Consider the following 21,237-nt stretch of genomic DNA (forward strand, 5'->3'; position numbering starts at 1 on the left):
ATCAGCACTAACAGATGAACATTTGCAATTGATTTTAATGATAGGAAACACTAAGTCTGAACCCCATTTAAGCAACAGACCTGTACTACAAAAATTTGTGCTTAATTATTATAATTTGAATTTTGTCAATAAATTCAAAGGAATCATGGAAATTTGTTTTCCTTAATTTCTATGTACCTACATAATATCCTTGATTTTGCTTCTTAACATGCAAAGCCTAATATTTACTATCTTATCCTTTATAGAATAAGTTTGCCAACCCCTGGTCTAGAAGAACCCTGGTCAATACATGTGTCTGCCCTTGATCCACTCCCAAGTTCTATTCCTGTCTCCCACTCATTAACGGGCCTCCAATTCAACTGCTCAAGCCAAAACTCTAGAAGTCATCCCTGATTTTTTATTTTCCCACAATCTCTATATTAATCTGTTAAAACGTTCTGTCAGTCCTACCTCAAAATATAATAACAGTTTTAATCCATCTCCTTCTCTGCATATCTGCTGCATTTACTCACCTCTTGTCTGCACTAATGAAACAGTCTAATTTGTTTCCCTGCTCCCACTCTTGGCAACCCCCCCTTTTTTTTCTTCCAAGAATCTTGCCCTTTAATGATCCAATATTCGCTCTATAGCTATAGGAATCTCTTTAAAATGTGAAAAGATCGTTACTCCCCTACTTTAAACTCTTTATTGTCTTCTCATTGCAGTTAGAATAAAATCCGCATTCCTCATCACGATGTGCAAGGCTCTATATAGCCCAGCCCACCTCTTCAATCACATCTGCAATGAACTGAATGTTTATGTCCCTCAAAATTATGTTAAAATCCTAATCCCCAATGTGATGTTACTAGGAGGTGGGGCTTTGGGGTGATTAGGTCAGGAAGGTGAAGACCTCATGAATGGGATTAGTGCCCTTATAAAAGAGACTCCAGAGAGCTCCCTTTCTCTTTGCACTATGTGAGGATACAGCAAGATGACTGTCTATGAGCCAGGCAGCAGGTCTTCATGACACTGAATCTTCTGGTGCTTGATCTTGGATTTCCCAGCCTCCAGAACTGTGAGAAATAAACTTCCATTGTTTATAAGCCACCCGGTTTGTGGTATTCTGTTACAGATGCCAGAATGGACTAAGACAACATCTCATTCCTCTCCAGGTCCACTGGTCTCATCAAATATACCTCCCTTTCTCTTCCTTGGCCTTTACATCTGCTGAACACTTTACTAGAACCACTTTCCTTGCCCTGTTTTGCATGTCTGTCTTTCTTTTCCTTTGGAATACTAGATAAATGTGTACAGTATGCCTTCCTTTTCTGTTACTCTCCACCTTATTGCCTGTTTTATTTCCTTTCCCTTTTGATATATCTATGAAATACCTACATAACTGGTTTAAACATCTGTCTCTTAAAGTGACAATCCAGGGCCCAATCCCTGTGATACCTTCTGCTTTTTTCATCAGTGCCTGGTACACAGAAGACACTTATTGCTGAAGGAAGGCAGGAAAGAGGGAAGAAATCTAAGTGGGTCTGGGGGTGAGGAAAACTGGAGATAAAAAACTAAGGGTCATCAGTATTTAAATGCTTTAACTCAGGGGACTTCCCTGGTGGTGCAGTGGTTAAGAATCCACCTGCCAATGCAGGGGACACGGGTTTAAGTCCTGGTCCGGAAAGATCCCACATGTCGCGGAGCAACTAAGCCTGTGTGCCACAACTACTGAGCCTGCGCTCTAGAGCCCACGAGCCACAACTACTGAGCCTGCATGCCACAACTACTGCAGCCCGCATGCCTGGAGCCTGTGCTCCGCAACAAAGAGAAGCCACTGCTCGCTGCAACTAGAGAAAGCCTGTGCACAGCAACGAAGACCCAATACAGCCATAAGTAAGTAAGTAAATAAATAAATAAATAAATGCTTTAACTCAGGAGAGTGGATAAAAATCACCCAAGAGTGTTATCAAGTTAGAAGATGGGGGAAAGGGCTCTGAAAAACTCTAGCATTTATGAGAAAGGTAATAATTAAAACAATAACATCTAATCCTTACTGAGTGCTGTATGCTTCATTTCCCTTTTAGTTGAAAATATTTTCCCTTTATGTATGTGACCCTTCCCTGAGAGAACCGATCCCTGTAAAGGTGTGGGGAATTACTGTTCTCACTCATAATAACAGTTGACATTTATTGAGTTTACTGAGTGCAAGGCACTGTTCTAAGCATTTTACATGTATTAATTCTCACAACCCTATGAACATAATAAATGCTCATGAGAAACTACAGAGACAGAGAGTGAAGATATAGGACAGAAAGGATAATTAAAAGAGCAAAGGCTCTGTGAAGGGGGCTAGCCTTGGACAGGAGAAGGGACATCTCTTCCACTATAAGGAGGAAAGGACAAAAGCAGAGAGGTGCACGTTTGTTTAAACCAAAATCTTTCATCGTGGAACTCAAGTTCCCTATAATCCTAATAACTTGGAAAGAAAACCCAAACTTCTAACATGGTGTCTTAATTTGCTTTACAGAAGTAGTAAAGTGCTATGGGGATTAAGGAGAGGGAGGAAGCAATTCTGCCCTAAGTTTGGACACCTATTAAGTGTCAGGTATACCTGAGGCTTTACGGATCCCAAGATGGGCAACATATGAAGATTGTATGGGTGGGCCTCTGTCCTTGTGGGCTGGCCAGCACCCATTCCCCACTCTTCTGTCCCAGAACTTCAATTTCCCTTGAGGATTCCAGGATTTGTCACCTCAATGGAACATATGATCAAGGTGCTCTGGTCAGAGGATGGCCCTGAGGCCCAGAGTTCTCTCCTGGAAATTTTATCTTGAGATGAGTGACAGAAGAAATAAGATTAACTGGGTCATCATCCCAAAACATATGACTGGAAAAATTCCCCAGTTCCTGTTCCCTCAACCCCTGGAGCTGACCCAGGTCTTGTCCTTCCAAAGGCTGGTCTTTTAGCCCTTCCTTCCATTCCAGGAGCCACCCCACATCCTTCAGATTCCTGTGTTGATAAGGTTAGTCAGAGCCAGTTTCCACCGCTTGAAACCCAAGGATCCTGGCCAACAGATATAGTCAGCTACAGAACATGTGCCAAAAGAATGACAGGTGGATGGGATGGTAGTAGATCCAAGGTTGGCAGCCTCCATCCCTGACCCCTTATCCAATGTGGTCACAGTCGTTACAGTGGGGATGGTATCATGGCAAGGCTCTTTAGAAAGGCTGACAGATTCCAGCTACAACTCACCTTCTCAGCCATAAAGTCATATTTTTTAGCCCCTTTAGGTTCCATACCTATTAACTTTAGAGGAACGTGCTTTGGCAAAGGCTGTCACTCCTGGCTCTATAGTTGTGACTTCAACTCATGTTCACCATTTCCACATCAATTCAGCCGCCCACACCCACTACCACACTCTGGCAATGGAGTTCTTTGTGAAACCTCTGGTGAACCATCATAGGTCTTTACTCAGCTTCCTTTGTGCCACTACAGTAGCTTGTACTGTCTCCCATCATGGACTTACCATACCACATTGTCATTATGTCTAGCTTCGGTAGTAGCTGTGAACTCTCTGAGGGTAGAGTATAAGTCAGGGTCTAGTACAGTGCTTTGCAACAAATGTAGAACAAACCAAACAATAAACATAATACATGAAGTCAGGGAATATTATAGGTAAAAATGTGAACAACCCCTTAAAAAAAAGAAGACAGAGAACGAGTTAGGAGGTACATACCACACCACCAAAAAAAAATTAATAAAAAAATAAACAAAACAGTTCAGACTCTGAAAAATAAGGCAACTTACCAGAAGTTATTCAGGGGCAGGTCAGGGCTGAGAATCTGGCCCACTGACATCCAGGACAGTGTTCTCTGCAGCAGTGTGAGACTATCCGATTCTTCCCCCATCAACATAACCCAGCCGCATAAGGAATATGTCCAAGTCTTTGCAACTCTGTTCTCACATCGTCTCTCCCATATAAATGACTCAATTCAGTCCACTGTCAGCTTAGCTTTCACAGCAAAGTTTATTTGAAGAAATTAAGAAACTTATGACAATCTCCCCATTCCAACATCTATCCTTCTATGTGTCGACCAAGGGGCTGTCAAGTGTGGGTAGGGATGGAAAGGGAGGGGGTGTGGTCCCACTGTGCAGTTATTTCTCTAGTTTTCAGCATGTGCCGTCTCAGCCCTGAGTCCCTCTGACCATAGCCACTTCTTCAGAGCGGTGATTCTACCCTGAGAGTATTTTAGGTCAGTGGCCATCTCCTGAGTTCACTGGTCACATTCCAGTCAGTGTGATCAATATGGATGATCAGTGGTGGTCAAAGGTAGACAAGAGGGACTTCCTGGGCAGTCCAGTGGTTAAGACTCTGTGCTTCCACTGCAGGAGGCGTAGGTTAGATCCCTGGTCCGGGAACTAAGATCCTCTATTAAAGAGGGATCTAAGTGACACATGGAATGCGCAATCTGTTAAAGTGCTCAACTACAACATAAAACAAAAAAGGTGTTGTAAAATTACCTACTAGTGAGAAAGCAATTTATAATCTGAAGGGTTTCTGGAAAATTTTAACAAAAGTATATAAGAAGACCTCTACTCACATAATTTCAGCAATGATGAGGGAGAGTAAAGCTTAGAGCTTAGTCTCCAGATTACCAGAACTCTGAATCAAACATATCTCTAGATGGAGACCAGCTCCCTTAACTACTCACAGAGACTGAATGAAATATTTATCATAATTTTTCTTGCTAACTCGTCTCTCATCATATAAACTTCTAATCTGAATTCCAGTTTCCTGTATGAAAAGAATATCTATTATGGGCAACTGATCGATTTACGTATGGCCTGTAAACCACTTTCCTGTAGGGTAGTTAGCCAAAACCTGGAGTGAGATGAGAAATCAGTTTCCAAATCGGTCAGGTTGAAGCCCACACCCAAAAACAAGAGGTCCATAATATAGCTATCCTCTTGGCATAATTAACAAGATACAGGATTGCAGTGCCATGGTAGTGAGGGGTAAGTACCCAACAGCAGCAGTGGCTCCCTTGTCCTGGAAATTCGTGTATGGCCTCAGTAGTCACTTGTAAGTCCAGTGAGCAGTGGCCCAGCCCTGGCCCTTGCACAGGTCCCGGTGGCGAAGGAAACAGGCATGGACTCGGAACCGGCGGCCACAGTGAGGACAGGCATGCAGGGCTCCAGCGTGAGTCTTCATATGCTCTGTTAGATGGTGCTTCAGCTTGAAGCGCTTGTTACAGATGCCACAGCCAAAGGGTCGAAGGCTGAAGGTCAGCATGATGTGCCGGTCACGCTTTGGCTTCACTGCAAACCGCTTCCCACACAAACAACCAAAGCGTTTTCCATCTGCAGGGGGTGCCCCGCCTAGCTTCACAGGTCCATGCACAGCTTGCCCTGCTCCCCCAGGTCCCCCACCCCCTGACAGGATTTCATTCCCATGAAGATCCACTGGTTTCCAGGATGGACCACCTCCTCCAGATGTTTGCCCTGCTCCTGAGGGCAGCAAGAACCCTAGCTCTCCATTCTCTTCAGTGTTCCCTCCTGGAAACACTTTGGTCTCCTCCTTTGTTCCTCCAGACTGAGTTCCGCCTCCTGATATCTCCTCCTTGGGCTCAAAGGGTTCCTGCTTAATGTAGAAGATTTTGGGAGGCAGTACAGTATGAGGGGCAGGAGGCTCAAGTGGAGCACTCTCGCTCTCTGGAAGCCTGCAAGGAGTAGTGGATGTGGGTAGGGCGTGGGATGCAGGAGAGCGGGGAAAACCCCCTGACCCTCTCTGAGGCTGAGGAGTCTGAGAGGGTACTGTTGACCCCTGGTCCTCCTCATCTTCTTCTTCCTCCTCCTCCTCCTCCTCTTCTTCAACTTGAAGCTGTAACATATCTCCCAGTTCACTCCCCTCCCCTCCAACGCGGCTCTGGGTAGAAGCGGAAGACTGCGCCACAGTCTGGAAAGGGGAAGAGCGGATGCGCCAGTCTCCTGGAGAGGATGTGGTGGAAAGAAGTGTGTGGAAAGGGGTCGCTCCCCGAGTTGAAATCCCACCACCTGAGTTTTCTAGTTCTCTAAGGATCTCTGAGCACTGATCTACCACTTGCCACATCTGGAGACCACTGGCCACAAGGAGGTGGGCAGGGAGAGCATCCAGTGGCAGACGGAGGTGCCCGGAATAAATGAGCTGGAGCAGCCCCTCGAAGGCGTCGGCTTCGATGACGCTGGGCAAGGTGAGACGTGGTGCATCCCCCAGAAGTAGTTTGTCGTGGAAGTAAGGAGAGGCGGCAGCCAACACCGCTTTGTGGGCCCTAAGTTCGCGGCCCTGCACCAGGAGGGACACGTCACAGAACTTTCCCTCCAGCCTGTGGCGGTTCAGGGCCTCCAGGAGTAACGAGCTATGCTGAGGGAACTCGATCTGGATCGTCCGTGGGGCTGGGTTGCAGGCCGGGGAGGGGGCTACGGGAGGCAAAGGCGTCGAGGTATCCATGGCCTCCTGGGGAAGAGAGAAACCCCAGAGGGGTCGAGTACAGGAGGTGAGGGGTGAGGTAGAGCCCGCGCGGGAAGAGGGCTGTGAAGGAAAGGGACGGGGTCACAGAAGCTCTGGATAAGGGGAACCGTGTCTCCTCAAACGCCCGCCTCCCCTGCCCCCCAACGTGTGAAAACTTTTCAGTCGGCAGCTGTTCGGGCAGATCAGTCCCACGCACTCCCCCGCCGAGAAAACGAAAACATACCACAACAAAACACCAACCGAGGCTTGAACTTCCAGGGCCTGTGGAGACTAGGAGGTCCTTCAGCCGCGAGCCGGACCTCGCCGGCCGGGTCGGTTTCTCCCCGCCGCTCCGCTCCCACTCACGTGCCCGCAGAGTCCGGCTCCAGGGGAGGCGCGGCCACCCGGAGACCGCCAGCGCCTGCCGCCCGGCCCTTCCCGCCGCCACGCCCCCGAGACTACACACGCGGCCCGGCGTCCAAAGCGCCTCTGCAGCAACCGTACCGCCCCGGCCGGAAGCCACCGCCTCCCCGCCGGACGCGGATGCCGGGGCGCTGGGCGGTGCCAGAGAGGCAGCCAATCGGGGGACGCCGGCCTACAAGCCTCATGTTGATTGGTTGCGCGGGTGAGAAGGCGGTGCTGGCGAGAAGCCGCTGGCCCCAGCCGGGCCGCAGAAAGGGTGGGCGTGCGCTCCCGTGATTAAACTTAGCCCCCGCCTCTAGTAGGTGCTGAGAAGGCGAGATTAAGCGGGTACTTACTGTATGGGCTACGTATTGACCGCATCACCTTGTATCCCTCGGGCTCCGCCACCAGCGAGGTAGGTGTTTCCATCCCGTTTCCTCGGGGGAAACCGAGGATGGCAAGTGGTGGCCCTGGGGCTGGACCGCACATCGCTGAGGCACCATGTTCTTTCCTCCATTCCGCACGGGAGCATTTAAACTAATTTTTATTTTTCCTCTAGCAATTAAATAAACTTCATTTCTAGGTAATTTTTTTTTAGATATTTAAAATACAACTTTATTCTGATTCTAAACGAAAAGGAATGGGAATGACGGTGACAAACAAGATTCCACCACTGAATATTGTGATGTGACTGTAGCACTCTTATATTTGAAACTCAAGGAGGAAACAACTGTGTTCCAAAACACAAATATGCAGGTCCCAAAAAAAATGTTTTTGTTTTTTTTTTAACTGCCACATTCACTCCGAAGCCCATTCATCTCCTTCAGCATCCCAAAGATTAAGCACATGTTCTGCTTAGCTATATAATAAAGTGGCAAACACCCTGCACCACCGACATCACAGGACAGTTGCCTATAAAACTAGACTTCTGACTCTGGGCTCCAGCTTCACTTTCTCACGGGTCATCATGTTCATCCGGGAGGGCAGTTGTCTGAGCAACCTCTAGATCGTGCTCGTACTGCGCTGCCAACGCTGGATCCATGACCACCTCTGGTGGGGCGAGAGCAGGCATGGCGACGAACTCCAAGTTAGGGTCTCCGATCAGTTTTCTAGCAAGCCAGAGAAGGGCTTTTCAAAGTTGTAGTTACTTTTGGCAGAAATGTCATAGTACTGAAGATTCTTCTTTCGGCTGAAGACAGTTGACTTTGCCTTAACCTTTCTGTCCTTAATATCCACTTTGTTGCCACACAACACGATGGGGATGTTCTCACACACTCGTACCAGATCTGTATGCCACTTACGCACGTTCTTGTAACTCTCGATATTACATCAAACATCATAATGGCACAGAGCTTGGATATAATAGCCATTTCTCAGTCCACCAAGTTTCTCCTGACCAGCTGTATCCCATACATTGAACTTAATAGGTCCTCTGTTGGTATGGAATACAAGGGGATGGACCTCAACACCCAAGGTAGCTACATACTTCTCAAATTCACCAGTCAGATGATGTTTCACAAATGTAGTTTTACCAATTAGGTAATTATTTTTAAGGTACACGTAGATGTATACTTGGAATCTTTTATCAGAGAATGCTGCTGTTCCTTTTTTTTTAAAAAAATGTTTTATTTATTTATTTAATGCTGCTGTTCCTTGACCTCTGTACTCCTTCGGGTTAAGTGGTGCAGTGGTGAGGGGAGAGATAGACGGAGTAAGTTTGGCCAGTGCAAAACCCCTACTCTAACTAAAACAATAAATCTCCTCGCTGGTCGGGACAGCGATATTCTAGGGTGAAGACTACGGCACCACACAAGGATATACAGTTTCTCCTAGGCTGTCAGCTTCCTCTCAAAAAGCAGCTCGTCACCCTGCTGGTCCTCCTGGAGGTCCCAGCCTAGGAAAGTAAGCACAGCGATAAAAGAACAATCTCCGTTTATTAAACATGATTTTTCTGTTTCACCACACACTCCAGAAAAAAAGGAAATGGGGCTGGGAGTGGAGAAAAAGGTACAGTGGCTGGGGATAGAGTAGGCTGGGAGTGGGGTAGGGTGGGGAGGGAGAACGTGAAAACAAAATAAAACAGGTAGGAAGAACATCTCCCTACCCTTAAGGTGGTGGCCGGGGGAGGGAAGCATGAGGGGGAGGGGGCCAGGAAGCTCTGTACAGAGGGGTTGCCCCCAGCCCCCACACACACACCCTGGATATGTACAGTACAAACCCCAGATAATTACAACAGCCAAAGAAGAGAAGAAGAAAGGGAGTCCAGGGGTAGGGTCTGAGGTTGGGAAAGCAAGGAAAGGGCACAGGGATAAAATTTCACATATTTACAACTTTTATATAAGTATAAATTTGGCCCCGGCTGGGTGTATGTGTGTAGTGGGATGGGACTGAAGGGGAACTGTCCATACAAAAGAAAGAAGGGTCGAGTCTGGGAAGAGTCTCAATACCAAACGCAAGAAGGGATGAGGGGGCAAGGCTGGGTAGGGAACAGCAGTCAGGGAAGAGGGGGTGCCAAGGAGGGGCTTCTCCCCTCCTGTGACCTACCCACACCAAACCCCATCCATCCTACCTCCCCTATCCCGCCAGAGAGCTATGTACAGAGAAACACCGAAAAATTGTGGACCTGGCGGGAGGGAGGAAGGTGGAGGGAGATTGGGGAGGGGGGGGAGGATGAGAGGGAAGCCCAGCCCTGTCCTACCTCCCCCGGGGGACAGAGTCATGGAAGGGGGCCCCCAACACCCCTCCTCCAACACAGGTCCCCCCACCCTGGGGGAGAGAGGCATGGCTTTTCCTAGAGTAAGTTCCCCCCTCCCCCTGGGAGTAGAGACCAAGAAAAGAGAGGGGAGGGGCAGCGGGGCTGTGTGTGTCAGGGTAGGGCAGATCAACTAGTCTGTCCTCCCCAACATACACCCGCTCCTAAACCCTAACCCCTCCCCCAAACCTCAATTCCGCCCCACCCAACACACTGGGGGAGGGGGGGGCACAAGCCCCCTCACCCCGCTCTGGGACCAGCCAAGAGCAGATCAGGTATGGGAAGAAGGGGAGACAACTCCCATTCCCCCCTTGCCACCCCCTCCCTGCCCCGGTGGCCCCTCCACCCCATCTGGGTTCTGGGTGGGGAGGGAGTAAATTTAAGAGTGGTAGGAGGAGAAGGAGTTTGTGCGTGCTGAGCCCCCCCAGACGCTCCTGAGAAATCAAGGGGTAATAGGGCCCCCTCACCTGGGGTCCCCTCCCCATAACAAGGGGGACAGGGGAGGCCAAAATGGGGCGGTGGAGGGGAGTTAGATTGTCAGCTCTGGTTACTGCTAAAAAATCACCCTGAAGTTGAAAGTTTGGAGGTGCCGCACCCCCACGGTGGGGTGAGGGTCTGTCCCCCAGTGCTCAGGGGAACGATGAGGCAGAGGATGGGGATAGCACCCCGGAGTGAAGGGGTCTGTGTGGGGTAGGTGGTGTCCTGGGGCAAGGGTTCCTGGGGGTCACAGGGGGAAGCACCCCAACAGGAAGGAAAAGGGAGCAGCTGAGGGTCCCTGCTCTCCCTCCTGGAAATGGTGCAGTGGGGGTGGGGGACTGGTGCCCCCCAGCGAGGCATTCAGGGAGGCAATCCCGCTGTCCCTCGGCGACGTCCAGTCCTGGTGGTTGGTGCCGTTCCAAGGTGGGGTGCACAGGGAGGGAGAAGGAAGTCTGTGATGCAAGGTGCGCTAGTGGTCTGCGGTGTTTCGGAACTCGCCGTTCTCAGTGATCTGCAGCCGGGGTGGGGGAGGTGGGGCTGGGGGGGCCAGGCCGTTCCAAGGTGGGGCCAGCGTCACACGCGGGTTTGTTGGACCCAAGGGGGGAAGCTGCCTCTCCTGCAAGACACCAAAGAGGAGAGCGCGGACTTATTGAGACGCTTCGCGGGGGCCTGGGTGCCAGCTCCCTAGCAGTGGCCTCCCCCAGAGCTGGCCCACTCCACAAACCACATCCCACCCCCTTCCCCCAGGACACCCCCACCCGCATCCTCCTCCTTTGTTTCTCACCTGTAGGAGAAGTTACATCTTCTGGGATCAGGGAGAAGAGAATCTCACCCCTGACTCCTAACAGGGGCCTTCAACCCAGGGAGTCACATCAGGAACCCAGTTCACAAGAAGTAAGTTTCCTATCTCACCCCCAGCCTAACCCTTGCATCTTCCCCTGCCCAGTGCCCCCCCTCCCAGGCCACCCCCAATCAGAGGTGGGAACTTTGTGTAGAGGGAACAAGGGGAAGCAGTACAGCAAAACCTCATTAATCCAAACCCCCATGGATTTGGGATTTTTTTTCATAATTTGAACAAAAACTAGGCTTGAGTTTTCCTTTATCTGTGAAGAAAGGGTGTGCTAAGCAAAATTAATAGTGGAAACGTGTATGTGGGAGGGAATATTTAACCTATACCAGAAAACAGACTTTTCAATCCTATCTACTCATTAACACATGCTCCCTGAGGGCCTCAAGTGGGAAAGCCTCGTTCATTGAGTTCTACTTACTGTATATAGTATGAAGACATGCATTTCATTAAATAGACACTGTCATTCAGTTTTGTCACTTATTCACAGTGGCCAGCTTCTCAAATATAACATTCCAAATTAGAGAGGTTTAACTGTACTGGGGGGAAAGGAAGGTGATTCAGGGAAGTGATGTGGGAAGGAGAAAACACTGTGGGAGGGGCCGCCTCTCGCTCACAATAACGGCAGGAAGGTAAGGACTAGGAGCTTCTGCAGAGACGCAGCATGCCCCGAGCTCTGCATCCCCAGGAAACAGAAGGGCTTCATTCCTTTCCACCCCCACGCTCCTTTCATTCCCTCACCCTGGGCTCCCAGTTAGAGGGTGAGGGGTACCAAACCCTACTCCCACCCCTGGTCCTATTCTACCCCTTCCTACCCCTCCTGGACCAACTCCTGGCTCCTCGCCTCAGCTCTGGCTTCTGTTCCTCTGCTGGGAGAGGAGAAGAAAGCCATGTGTTCTACACTTTGGGTTGCTTGCTTAGGCTTTTAAAAATACAGGCACATAATTAATTTTTATGTTAATGGCTGAGTTGCAGAGGGACCAATACCTGAAAGGGGTTTAGAGAATGTGTCCAAATTATTTCCTGGACCATAGGGCACTGAATCCTGGCAACCTAGCTGTGTCTGACAGAATCTCTAAAAGATATAAAAACACTCCAAGCAGAGGCTCCCAGGTCACCTCTCCTCATCTCTCAAAAGGTCACCCAAACCCAAGATTTAAGCAAAGCCACCCTCTTAGCTTGCCTCTCCCACACTTTCCACAGCCAGCAAGAGAGGAAATCCTGTCTGGTAGGGTATCCTGAGTGTGGCAGGAGAGCAGGGGAAGGAAACCTCAGATTCCCTTCCCTCTGCTTGTCTGCTGGCAACAGCACACAGGCATGCCCCCAACACCCCCATGGACCCAAATTTAGAAAGGAGATAAATTAGGGTGCCATTATTCACTTTACAAAAGAATTCACCACAGGAGTCCTTTAAATGGTGAGGTCCCCTGGTGCCTTGCAGCATCTGTTTTTAACTCACCAACTACTTTGACAGAGAGGCCGGGCAGGCAGAGAGTTAAAATTACAGTGTGAGGAGACACTGCCCACTGCAGATCAATCCCGCAGAAAATAAAGCATCTCAGAAGTGATGTCAGTGGCTGACTGCTTCCCATTTACTGGCTTTTCAGGTAGGATTCTGTGTCCAGCAAGGCCACTGGGTGGCGGGAGAGGGGGAGTGAGTGACATTAGCAGCCCAGGGCTGTAAGCACTGACGAGAGGTTATTTAATCTGCTGGTTCTGGCATCTCTGCCTGGAATCAACATGGCTACAGAGCCCACGATCTTATTTAGGAGGACACCTCCCCCCACTTCCAACTCCCAATGCCACATGCACCAGTCCACATCCTAACATCTGTCAAGGTTCCTTTCTCGCTCCTCCTTGCTCCACTCACCCTTACTGTCCCGACATCTGAACAGCATCCTTTCCCAGCACCCCAAAGTCTCCCTTAATTAATTACCCACTCTTAATTCCCACCCAATGGGGCTGAATAGGAACCCCAGATGCCTTCTACCTCACAGATGTAAGGAAGGAGAAAGAGAGAGAAACAGGTGAGGGGTGGGAGGAAGGAGGGCTCTCTACAGAACCAAGGTGTGGGAGAAGGAAGAGGAAACCCCAGCCTACCTGCTGCAGCCAGCACAGCCCCTTTAGCCAGGGGCCCCCAACCCAGCATCACCACCACCCCTTTAACAAACCCTGACCCCAACATCCCAACCCCCAAGGACGCTTTGGTGAAATGGGGGGTGACAGACATACACTGGAGAGGTAGAGGAGGAGGACTGAGAGTCAGGAGGAGGCCACGGGGAGGTGTGTAGGAAGGGGAGTGTGATCTGGGGGATGTGCGGGCCATCTAGGGTAAGGTGCTTGGTACTGGTCAGGAGTTCTGGGAGGCGGCAGGAAGTGCTCTTGGGACAATGCCTGGGGAGACAGGTCTGTGCAGGAGGTGTCCGGAGGGTCGGGCCTGTAGAGGTCCTCGGGTGTGGGGGGCAGCAGTGAGCAGGGGAGAGGCTCCGGAGAGTCAGAGGGGAGTGGGCTTCACGACCAACCTGCAGTGGTCCGGAGTCACCTCCCCCTGTGTCCTCCGCCCGTGGTCAAAGCGGAACCAGGAGAATTACCTGATGAGGAGCTGCAGGGGGAGAGAGTGGGGTCATGGGGTCAGGAGCCTTGGTGGTGCTGGGGGGGAAGCCTGGAGGTCAGAGCAGAGGAAAGAGGAGCATGGGTGGGAAGTGAGCAGAATTGGGGGAGAACGAGGGGTTAAGGGGGCAGGAGGGAGGTCCTAAAGGTTGGCTGGTGAGAGAGAGGGCGAGCAGCCAGGAGCTGGAGAGGCCAGTCAGGAGTGAGGACCACAGGGAGAGGCAGGCCAAAGAAGGTGGCTAAGCCTTCAACACCGAGGGAAGGAAGGGAGAGCTTACAGGACAGGGGGCTTTCAGGATCTGAGGAGTCGGGAAGAGGAGACCCAGTGGCGGCTGTCAAGGAGTGATGGGGATTGGGGGGCCCAGAGAACAGCGGTGACGAGTACCCCAAGTCCCCAGGGCACCAGCCGGAGCCTGAGGACACTAGCGCTCCTACTGCCCTGGGTTCTGTTCTAGCAAACTGCAGCCTCTGGCCCTCCTGTCCCAAGAGGAGCTCAGAGGAGGCCAAACTCCCTGACTCACACAGGGGTGGGCCCAGCAGGGGCAGGGGTCCAGGAACTTGGTGGGGTCTGAGGTTCTGGTAGAAGGTCCTGAAACGCAAACAGAAGTGGGAAAGGCAGGGTGGGGAGGCACGGCAGGGGAGGGGGGCTGACACTGCTGGGAGTGACAAAGGCACAGACAATGGGATGAAAATGGGGTCGCTTGGGGGCTGCCGGGAGCAGCCAGTGGACAAACGGAGAACAATGGGAGAGACGGATGGCGATGGGGCTGGGGTGGCTGGTGCAGTGACTGCACGAAGGACAGTGGGATGGATGGGGATGGGACACGGAGAAGATAAATGACATTGTAATTTCCACCTGAGCGTCGAGCAGCCTCTTCTTGGGTTCGGGCAGCGGCTCAGCCATGGCGGGGTGCTCCCGGCGCAGCTCCTCCTCCACCAGCATCAGCCTGAAGGGACGGGCTTCAGTGGGGTTAGTGGCGGGCACGGGCGCGGAGCCTGCCTGGGGAGCTCATGATCCCGGGGAACCCCACAGCTCTCTGGAAAAGCCTTGGGCATCCTTCTCCCCCGCGCTTAGAATCCCTCCATTGTTCTGACTCCAAAAGACGCCCTGTCATTCACCTTCCTTTCAGGGACGCTCGCATCTCCCTGCTAAGTACGGGTTTCTGTGCCTCAGAGACCCCCTACCTACCACCAGGCACCCCGGCCCTCTGCGCTCCCACTCAGGACCGTGCCGTCCCTCAGACCCTGTGGCTGAAGACCTGGCTTCTCCATCCCCCACCCCACCTCACCGAAACCAGGCCATCTCCAGGGCAGCCCCTAGACACCCCTCGCCCAAGAGGGGTCTCTACAATCATAATTCCCGGACTCTCCCTGCCTTCTGTGAAGATTCTCAAGGTAACTTCTCATAAAGGATATCAAAGCAGTGGTTTTCAAAAAGGTTTCCAGTCAAACCTTTTTCTTCTAATTAATCTTACTCAAAAATACATTTAGAATGCGTGGAAATGGAGCTGGCTCTGGTTGGAGTGGGGGTCCTACCCAGTTCTCAAGCTAACTGATCCCCTTGTTGAGGCACCTCCTTGGAGCCCAGGGCTTGACAGAGCACAGGCTATAACAAGCATCATTTACTTTCTGATGGAATACCTTTCCACGGCTGCAGAGGAGGGTGGGCCCAGGATGGGACAGTCAGGGGCTACCATGGCCAAGGGACCCCTGCTTAGATTTGGGGTGAACATTACAGGCTGAGTTGAGAATAACCAGTGGGGGAGTCCCAGGCTAGGCCAGGTCCAGACAGAGAGAGATGGTTGGACAGTAAGAGGTACATTTTCCAAGGGCTTCAGAAGTTACTCTACTAGGAGAGAGATCAGGGTTTAGTAAAGGGATATTTAATGCACTAAGCGGGAGGTTTCTCTCCATCTGGTGATGACGGAGTGGGTGACAACCCTGGGAGGAAGGTGGTGGGCTTTCCTCCTGGTGTCCTGCGTTGGGGGATGGGGGATGGTGGTTGGGGGCTGGGGGGAGCTCGCTGGCCCTCTTCAGCCTCAGGCTCTCCCTTGCCACTCCTCCCCGGGCCGCCCCTCACCTGCCAATGATGCTCTTGATCTGTGAGTCCTTCTCTGCCTGCTGCTGCCTTAGCCTCTTCTCGCTCTGTTCCAGCCGGGCCTGATACTGCATCAGGATTTTGCTGGTCTGTTCTTCCTGGGACAGCAGCCTCCGCTCATACTCTTCCAGCTTCCGGTTGGACATGTGCAGCCGCTCCTTCAGTGAGTGGATCTCCTCCTCATACTCCTTCACCTGCCCGCCGGGCACACGACCCCGCACTGTGAGGGGGGCTGTGCCTGACCCCACCACCCAGCCTGTACCCCTGCCTGCCAAGCACAGCCACCATGTGGTGAGGGACACCCCACCAGCCTCCTCCAGCCCTTCTCTGCCTGTTGGTCATACACACACACACAACTGGCCTTTAAGAAGGCCCTTCCGTGGGGCTGAGGCTCCCTCAAGATGGAGCAAAATGGTGGACTCCCCCACCCTAGAGGTACACACATGCCCTCACATGTGCATCTGGACACAGGAGGACCCACACAGGAGCCTGGACAGACTCATGGACACACGTGGAATGCATTTTGGCCTCAGCTTGTTAAATGGTGCTGGAAATAATTTATTATAAGGCCTAAAGATTCTCTTAGCTCAAGTCCATCTACATCAATCCCAACATTTTCCTTTGCTCAGAGACCACTTCTCCCCAAAAGCCTCTCTGCTTCCCCAAGTTGCAGTCATGTATTCTGTATATATAATCTAACCCTGTAGCTACCCTCTTCTTCAGGGTCCTCGCAGCAACGGCTCCCAAGGAACTTTCTGCTAAGTGTGTGAAGGCCAGAGCTCCTGCTGACTTTTGCTCGGGACCACCACCAGCTGAGAGTCTGGACAGTCTTTCCACACGTGGGCCAATACACACCACCCTCCCCCTAACCACCAACCCTCTGTCACCGATGCCCACGGAACAGTGACTGGGTAAGCCATGCATGGGTCCTGGTACGACCACTCTGCCCCTCGCCCAATGTACAGCTCCCACTGCTAGTGAAGTACCTTCCCCTGACTTCTTCCTGAGAAGTCTGAGAAGTCACAGGAGCCAGGGCTTCAACATGTTCTCCCCAGGGAAGAACACAGAGACAGCCTAATATAGAGCATGCTTTTCCCCAGACGGTCTATGATGTGTGTAACCCAAAATAACACAGTTGAAATGGGTTTTTCAATGGACTGTATCTGGCCTCCCCTGACAGAGGGCTTCTCAGGAGAAGACATCGGGTCTTTGTCCTTTCTTTTTCATCGTAACTACCTGACCACAGATGTTGCCCTTGGAAGGGACTAGAAGCCTTCCCTGTGGGTAAAGGGTAAGACGGGGTTTGGGGCAGGGAGAGCCCTGCGTACCCTATCCAGCCGGCTCTCGTCCATGGACTTCGAGTATTCCTTGAGCTTGTACTCTTCCCGTTCGATGTGGGCGCTCTCGATGTCAGCTGACAGATGAGGCATGTTGGAGACCCAGGCCACCGTTCGCTCGGAGGCTGGCATCGTGGGGTTCAGTGTGGATGGCGTCTGAGAATGCTGGGACGGGGCGAGGTGGGGGCAGAAGGAGAGAGGGAAGGTGGGAGGAGGCAGAGTGCTTTTAGAGGGAGGGAGCACTGCCCAAAGAGACGAGAGTCCCCTTCCTGTCCCCCACACTAGATGAGAGTCCCCAGCCTGTCCCCTGCACTAGCACCCATCACCTCGTGAAAGCTATATTAGTTATTCATCATATCTCCCCTCAGGAGCCCCATGAGGGCAGGGAGTTTTGTCTGTCGTTCAATGCCAAGTGCACAGTGCCTAGAACAGCACGTGGCGCCAAAGCAAGCCCTCTATGAACATTTGTTTAATGAATGAAGGGAAGTGAGAAAATTGTAACTTCAAACCACAGTCTCTGTTCTACCACTCCCCCAACCCGTTTCCTTCTTCCCTCCCTGCTCTTCACCCCTCCGGCCTTCCTCCCACCCCCACCTACCTGCTTGGTGATGGAGGGCTTGAGCCCCCCACCCCCTCCGCCGCCGCTGCCCCCGCTGCCCCCAATGCTGCCCTCTTTGCTGAGGCTCTGCTGCCGCGGACGGGCAGGGCCATAACTTGGCTCCGGCGACTGCAACAGGTTCCCGCTGGACGGCCGGGGTTTCTGGGCAGCGCTGACTGTCAACTGCTGAGACTTGCCCCTCTGCAATGGAGGCGGCTGGCCCCCGCCACCCCCGCTGCTGCCCCCACCGCCGCTCCCACCTCCAGGCCCTGGGGGAACGGGCCTCTGGGGACCAATGGTGATCTGGGGAGGAGACAGCATGTGCTGCAGGTTGTCCTGGAGTGAGAGCTGCCGACGGGTGAAGTCAGTGCCAGAGGGTCCAAACTCATCACTGTAGCTGTGGCTGTGGAGGATGGAAGCAGCGGGGGGCTTGGGGACCCCTGAGGAGAGGTCTTCGCTCTTGCTATAGCCATGGAATGGGGCGAAGGTGTCCCCTGGGGGCTCTCCACCTCGGTGGTGGTGATGGTGGTGATGGTGGTGATGGGAGGAGGGTGGACCGTGGCCTCCGCCCCCTCCGTGGCCCCCTGGGGGGCCTGGCCCATCAGCAGCCATGTGGAAGAGAGGATTCTGGAAGGAGAGGGGTATGCGCAGTTGCTGGGCAGGGACACCGTCCGTGGTGACGCCCATCTGGCTGAGACGCATGCCGGCCGCCGTGATGGATGAGCCGCTCCCCTGGGAGAGGCGGCCAGCAGGTGCGGGCCGCAGCCCCAACGCCGCAGTCAGGGAGGCCTGGCTCGAGTGCAGCAGGTCCCCTACGGCTGCCAGGTTGGACACACTGCTGCTGTTGAGGCGGCCACCGGGCCCATCACCCTGCAGGTCCAGCATGGAGACGCTCTTGTTGACACTCAGCATCTTCTGCTCCGGTTCTGTGATGTCCGAGCTGCTCGTGCAGTACGCAGGTGAGGACCGGGCCAGGGGTGGGCGGCTGACATAGAACAGGTCTTTCCCCCCACCAGGCGGCGGTGGGGGGGGCTTTTCCTTGGTTGGGGAGGGGAGGCGAGCCATGTCCATAGAGCTGCAGGAAGGGAAGCGGGCACACGAGTGGGAGGTAAGACCCAGGCTACTAGCAGTAGAGCCTCTGTGGTCCAGCATAGGCCTGGGGTGAAGAGTGGGACCCGCAGGGAAGGGCTGAGAGCTGACGTTTGCAGCTCGGGAGAGGGCAGGCAGGCTGGGGGGATGGGAGGGGATGCGAAGGAAATAGGATGGGACAGGGCCCCTCCGGGAAGGGAGGGAGGCCTGGAGAAGGGGAGATGGGGCAGCAGGAGGAGGCATGAGGGGCAGGTCTGGGCAGATGTGGAGGAGATGAGGGCGCATGGAGGAGAAGAGGAGCGGAGGGAGGTGATGGCCACTGGAGTCGGGGTTGGCGGGGGAGCAGACAGGAGAGGAGAGGGCGGGGGAGGGGAGAGCCCCTCACCTGTTGAGGCCTCGAGCCATGAAGGACTGAAGGTCGATGGAGCTGGAGAGAGATGGGAAGAGGGACGAGCACAGACAGAGAGAAGGAGAGAGGCAGGTGGAAGTTGGGGATGTGTGGAAGGAGAGGCGGGGATGGTGGGATGGGTATGGTATCATGGAGGGAGAGATGCGGGCAGAGGAATGAGCAGGATGGTCATCAAAACAACGAGCGGCAGCTGCGGATCTGTGCGCCTCCCAGCCTGGAGGCTGTGGTGGGGAGGCTCTGCGGGGTGGGGTCCAGGGGCTACTGCTGTAGTGCTGAATCGGGGCAAGGTCTGAGGGGTGCTGGTGGCGGGGCTGGGGATGGTGCTGCTTTACCAACTAATACAGAGCTACCTGAATGTTCTGACACCAGGTGGCTGGTCCAACTGTACAGGCTGAACACCAGCTCTGAGCAGGGAGAGGGACCTCCTAAGCTTATGCCAGGCTGGAGCTGGCGGAATCTCAGCATGTTTTGGGGGGCTCTACATTCCTTGCTCCCTCTGGCTTGCAGCTAACTACTGACTGGACCTGTCTCCTTACCGTTTTCTCTGAGAAAACGCTTCTCTTTCCTTTCTTTCAAGCCCTCGAGAAAGGCACATGGGGCCCAGTGGAGTGTATCCAGGACAGAAGCATAAGGGCGCCTAGGGCACAGGCCTGGGGTCCTGGGTGCTCACCTGTTGAGGTCCCGCATCACGTAGCCCTGCATCTCGGCCGAAGGGCCCCGCAGCACCACAGGCTGAGGCCGGGGCCGCTCGCTCTGACGGCTTGGCTGCCGTTGGATGTTGGGGTTCCTCAGAGCTGTGCTGATGTCGTTGAGGAGCCGGGGCAGTGGGCCCAGCTTCAGGAGGGCTTCCTGGAATGGGGAGGCTATTACCTGGGGGCTAACAGCCCAGCTTTAAGGGAGCCTCAGAGAGTTCAGGTAGAAGGAGTCTGAGCTGGGGAAGTGGCATTGGAAGTGGCAGTGACATGTCTGGGAACAGGAGGGGGGAAGAATCTGCGCAGGGGGTGGTCTCCGGGCCACAGGAGCCTCTGGCGACCTGAGGACGGGCCAAGGGGCCTATGCTCACCTTGCTGAGCTGGGGCAGCACCTCCCAGAGCAGGGCGTGCAGCGTGGAGAGCTCTCGGCCCAGGTCGATGTAACCCTCAAAGCTACTGCTATTGGTCAGTGTGTCCAGGTTGGAGATCTCGTACAGGAACTGCTGCATGGAACCCCACTCCAGCTCCAGAAACTCGTTCATGAAGCCCAGAAAGTCCTCCTTTGAGGTAAACCTGGCCAAAGCATCCAGAAGGTACAGGTCACACCCAGAAAGCCTCCAACCCACGCCTGTCTCTAGGGACTCGGGAGACCCTTCCTGCCCACTCCAGCCCCGTCTGACACCCAGCCTGAGGCTTCCCTCACTTGGAAAAGTTGGCCAGGTTCTGGATGACCTTGGCGATGAGGGTGAGGGTTCGCGAGGTCTGCTCATCTGGGTACTCCTGCATGAGCCCAAAGAGACTGGGTGACATGATGGCCGGGCAGAGGAAGCGCAGGAAGAGCGAGGCGCTGATCAGCCGGTCTGCGATGTCCTCCCGGCCCCTCTCTGCGCAGCGCAGCCGCCAAGACGCAAACACCTCCTTCAGCTCCCTCGGGAACACGCTGAGGGGACGGGGTGGGGAGACAGAGAGAGAGAGAGAGAAAGAGAGAGACCGGGACTGAGCCCCAGAGACCCTCAGCTTCCACGGAACATGCTGAGGGGGGTGGAAGGAGGTGAGGGTGTGGAACCCTCACAGAGGTGAGAGCGACAGGGAGGGAGGGAGGGCGGGAGCGCAGGAGGAGGACAGGAGGCTGCTGGAGAAAGAGGGCTATGGCAGAGGGGACAGAGGGGACAGACAGGGTAGGGAGAGAGAATGCAGGGGAGAGGAGGTGAGGGGAGAGGGACACGCGGGAGAGAGACAGGGGCAAGTGTGAGAGAGACAAGGAGAGGAGGAGAAGAAAGACACCAGGGAGAGACAGAGATGGGAGAGAGATGGAGGGTCACTCGAGGTACAGGGAGCTCGGACCCCCCAACTCTTCTGGATTCCAGGGAAATGGGGATGGAGGTGTCCCAGGCATGATCCCCAGTCCCTGGAATGGCTCAGAGCTCACTCTTCCCACCTCCCTGGTCCTCCTCTTCAA

At 53.4% G+C, this 21,237-nt stretch overlaps 2 protein-coding genes, 1 long non-coding RNA gene and 1 pseudogene across 13 annotated transcripts in view; 1 reads left to right on the plus strand and 3 right to left on the minus strand.

Moving 5' to 3' along the window:
* Positions 1–3,983: 3,983 nt before the first annotated feature.
* On the minus strand, positions 3,984–6,969 carry ZBTB9 (zinc finger and BTB domain containing 9). Its single transcript, XM_033864415.2, has 2 exons — positions 6,712–6,969; positions 3,984–6,473 (listed from the first exon to the last, which is right to left on the minus strand). Exon 2 carries the CDS (start codon positions 6,465–6,467, stop codon positions 5,058–5,060), a length of 1,410 nt encoding a protein of 469 aa, XP_033720306.1. The 5' UTR covers positions 6,468–6,473; positions 6,712–6,969; the 3' UTR covers positions 3,984–5,057.
* Positions 6,970–7,122: 153 nt separating this feature from the next.
* On the plus strand, positions 7,123–20,486 carry LOC117313876 (uncharacterized). The gene is made up of 5 exons (XR_004528452.2): positions 7,123–7,284; positions 10,889–10,992; positions 16,377–16,564; positions 16,834–18,547; positions 20,249–20,486. It is a non-coding gene; the product is annotated as an uncharacterized lncRNA (long non-coding RNA).
* On the minus strand, positions 7,463–8,486 carry LOC101336919 (GTP-binding nuclear protein Ran-like; annotated as a pseudogene).
* Positions 8,787–21,237, minus strand: part of SYNGAP1 (synaptic Ras GTPase activating protein 1) — a 31,731-nt gene continuing 19,280 nt past the window's right edge. For 2 of the 11 annotated variants that reach the window (XM_033864419.2, XM_073810847.1), the window contains 9 exons: positions 20,482–20,718; positions 20,150–20,351; positions 19,757–19,935; positions 19,063–19,104; positions 17,589–18,663; positions 16,982–17,155; positions 15,636–15,847; positions 14,412–14,502; positions 8,787–10,714 (listed from right to left, as the gene is read on the minus strand). In XM_033864419.2, the coding sequence (XP_033720310.1) occupies positions 10,568–10,714; positions 14,412–14,502; positions 15,636–15,847; positions 16,982–17,155; positions 17,589–18,663; positions 19,063–19,104; positions 19,757–19,935; positions 20,150–20,351; positions 20,482–20,718 (2,359 nt within the window). In that variant the 3' untranslated portion in view covers positions 8,787–10,567. Of the gene's footprint in view, positions 10,715–10,980; positions 14,145–14,411; positions 14,516–15,635; positions 15,848–16,981; positions 17,156–17,588; positions 18,664–19,062; positions 19,105–19,756; positions 19,936–20,149; positions 20,352–20,481; positions 20,719–21,237 lie in introns of those variants that run through there. The other 9 variants (XR_012334509.1, XR_012334507.1, XR_012334508.1 and 6 more) reach the window with 9 other exon arrangements.

The sequence above is a fragment of the Tursiops truncatus genome, chromosome 10, assembly GCF_011762595.2.
Source record: "Tursiops truncatus isolate mTurTru1 chromosome 10, mTurTru1.mat.Y, whole genome shotgun sequence".
NCBI lineage: Eukaryota > Metazoa > Chordata > Mammalia > Artiodactyla > Delphinidae > Tursiops > Tursiops truncatus.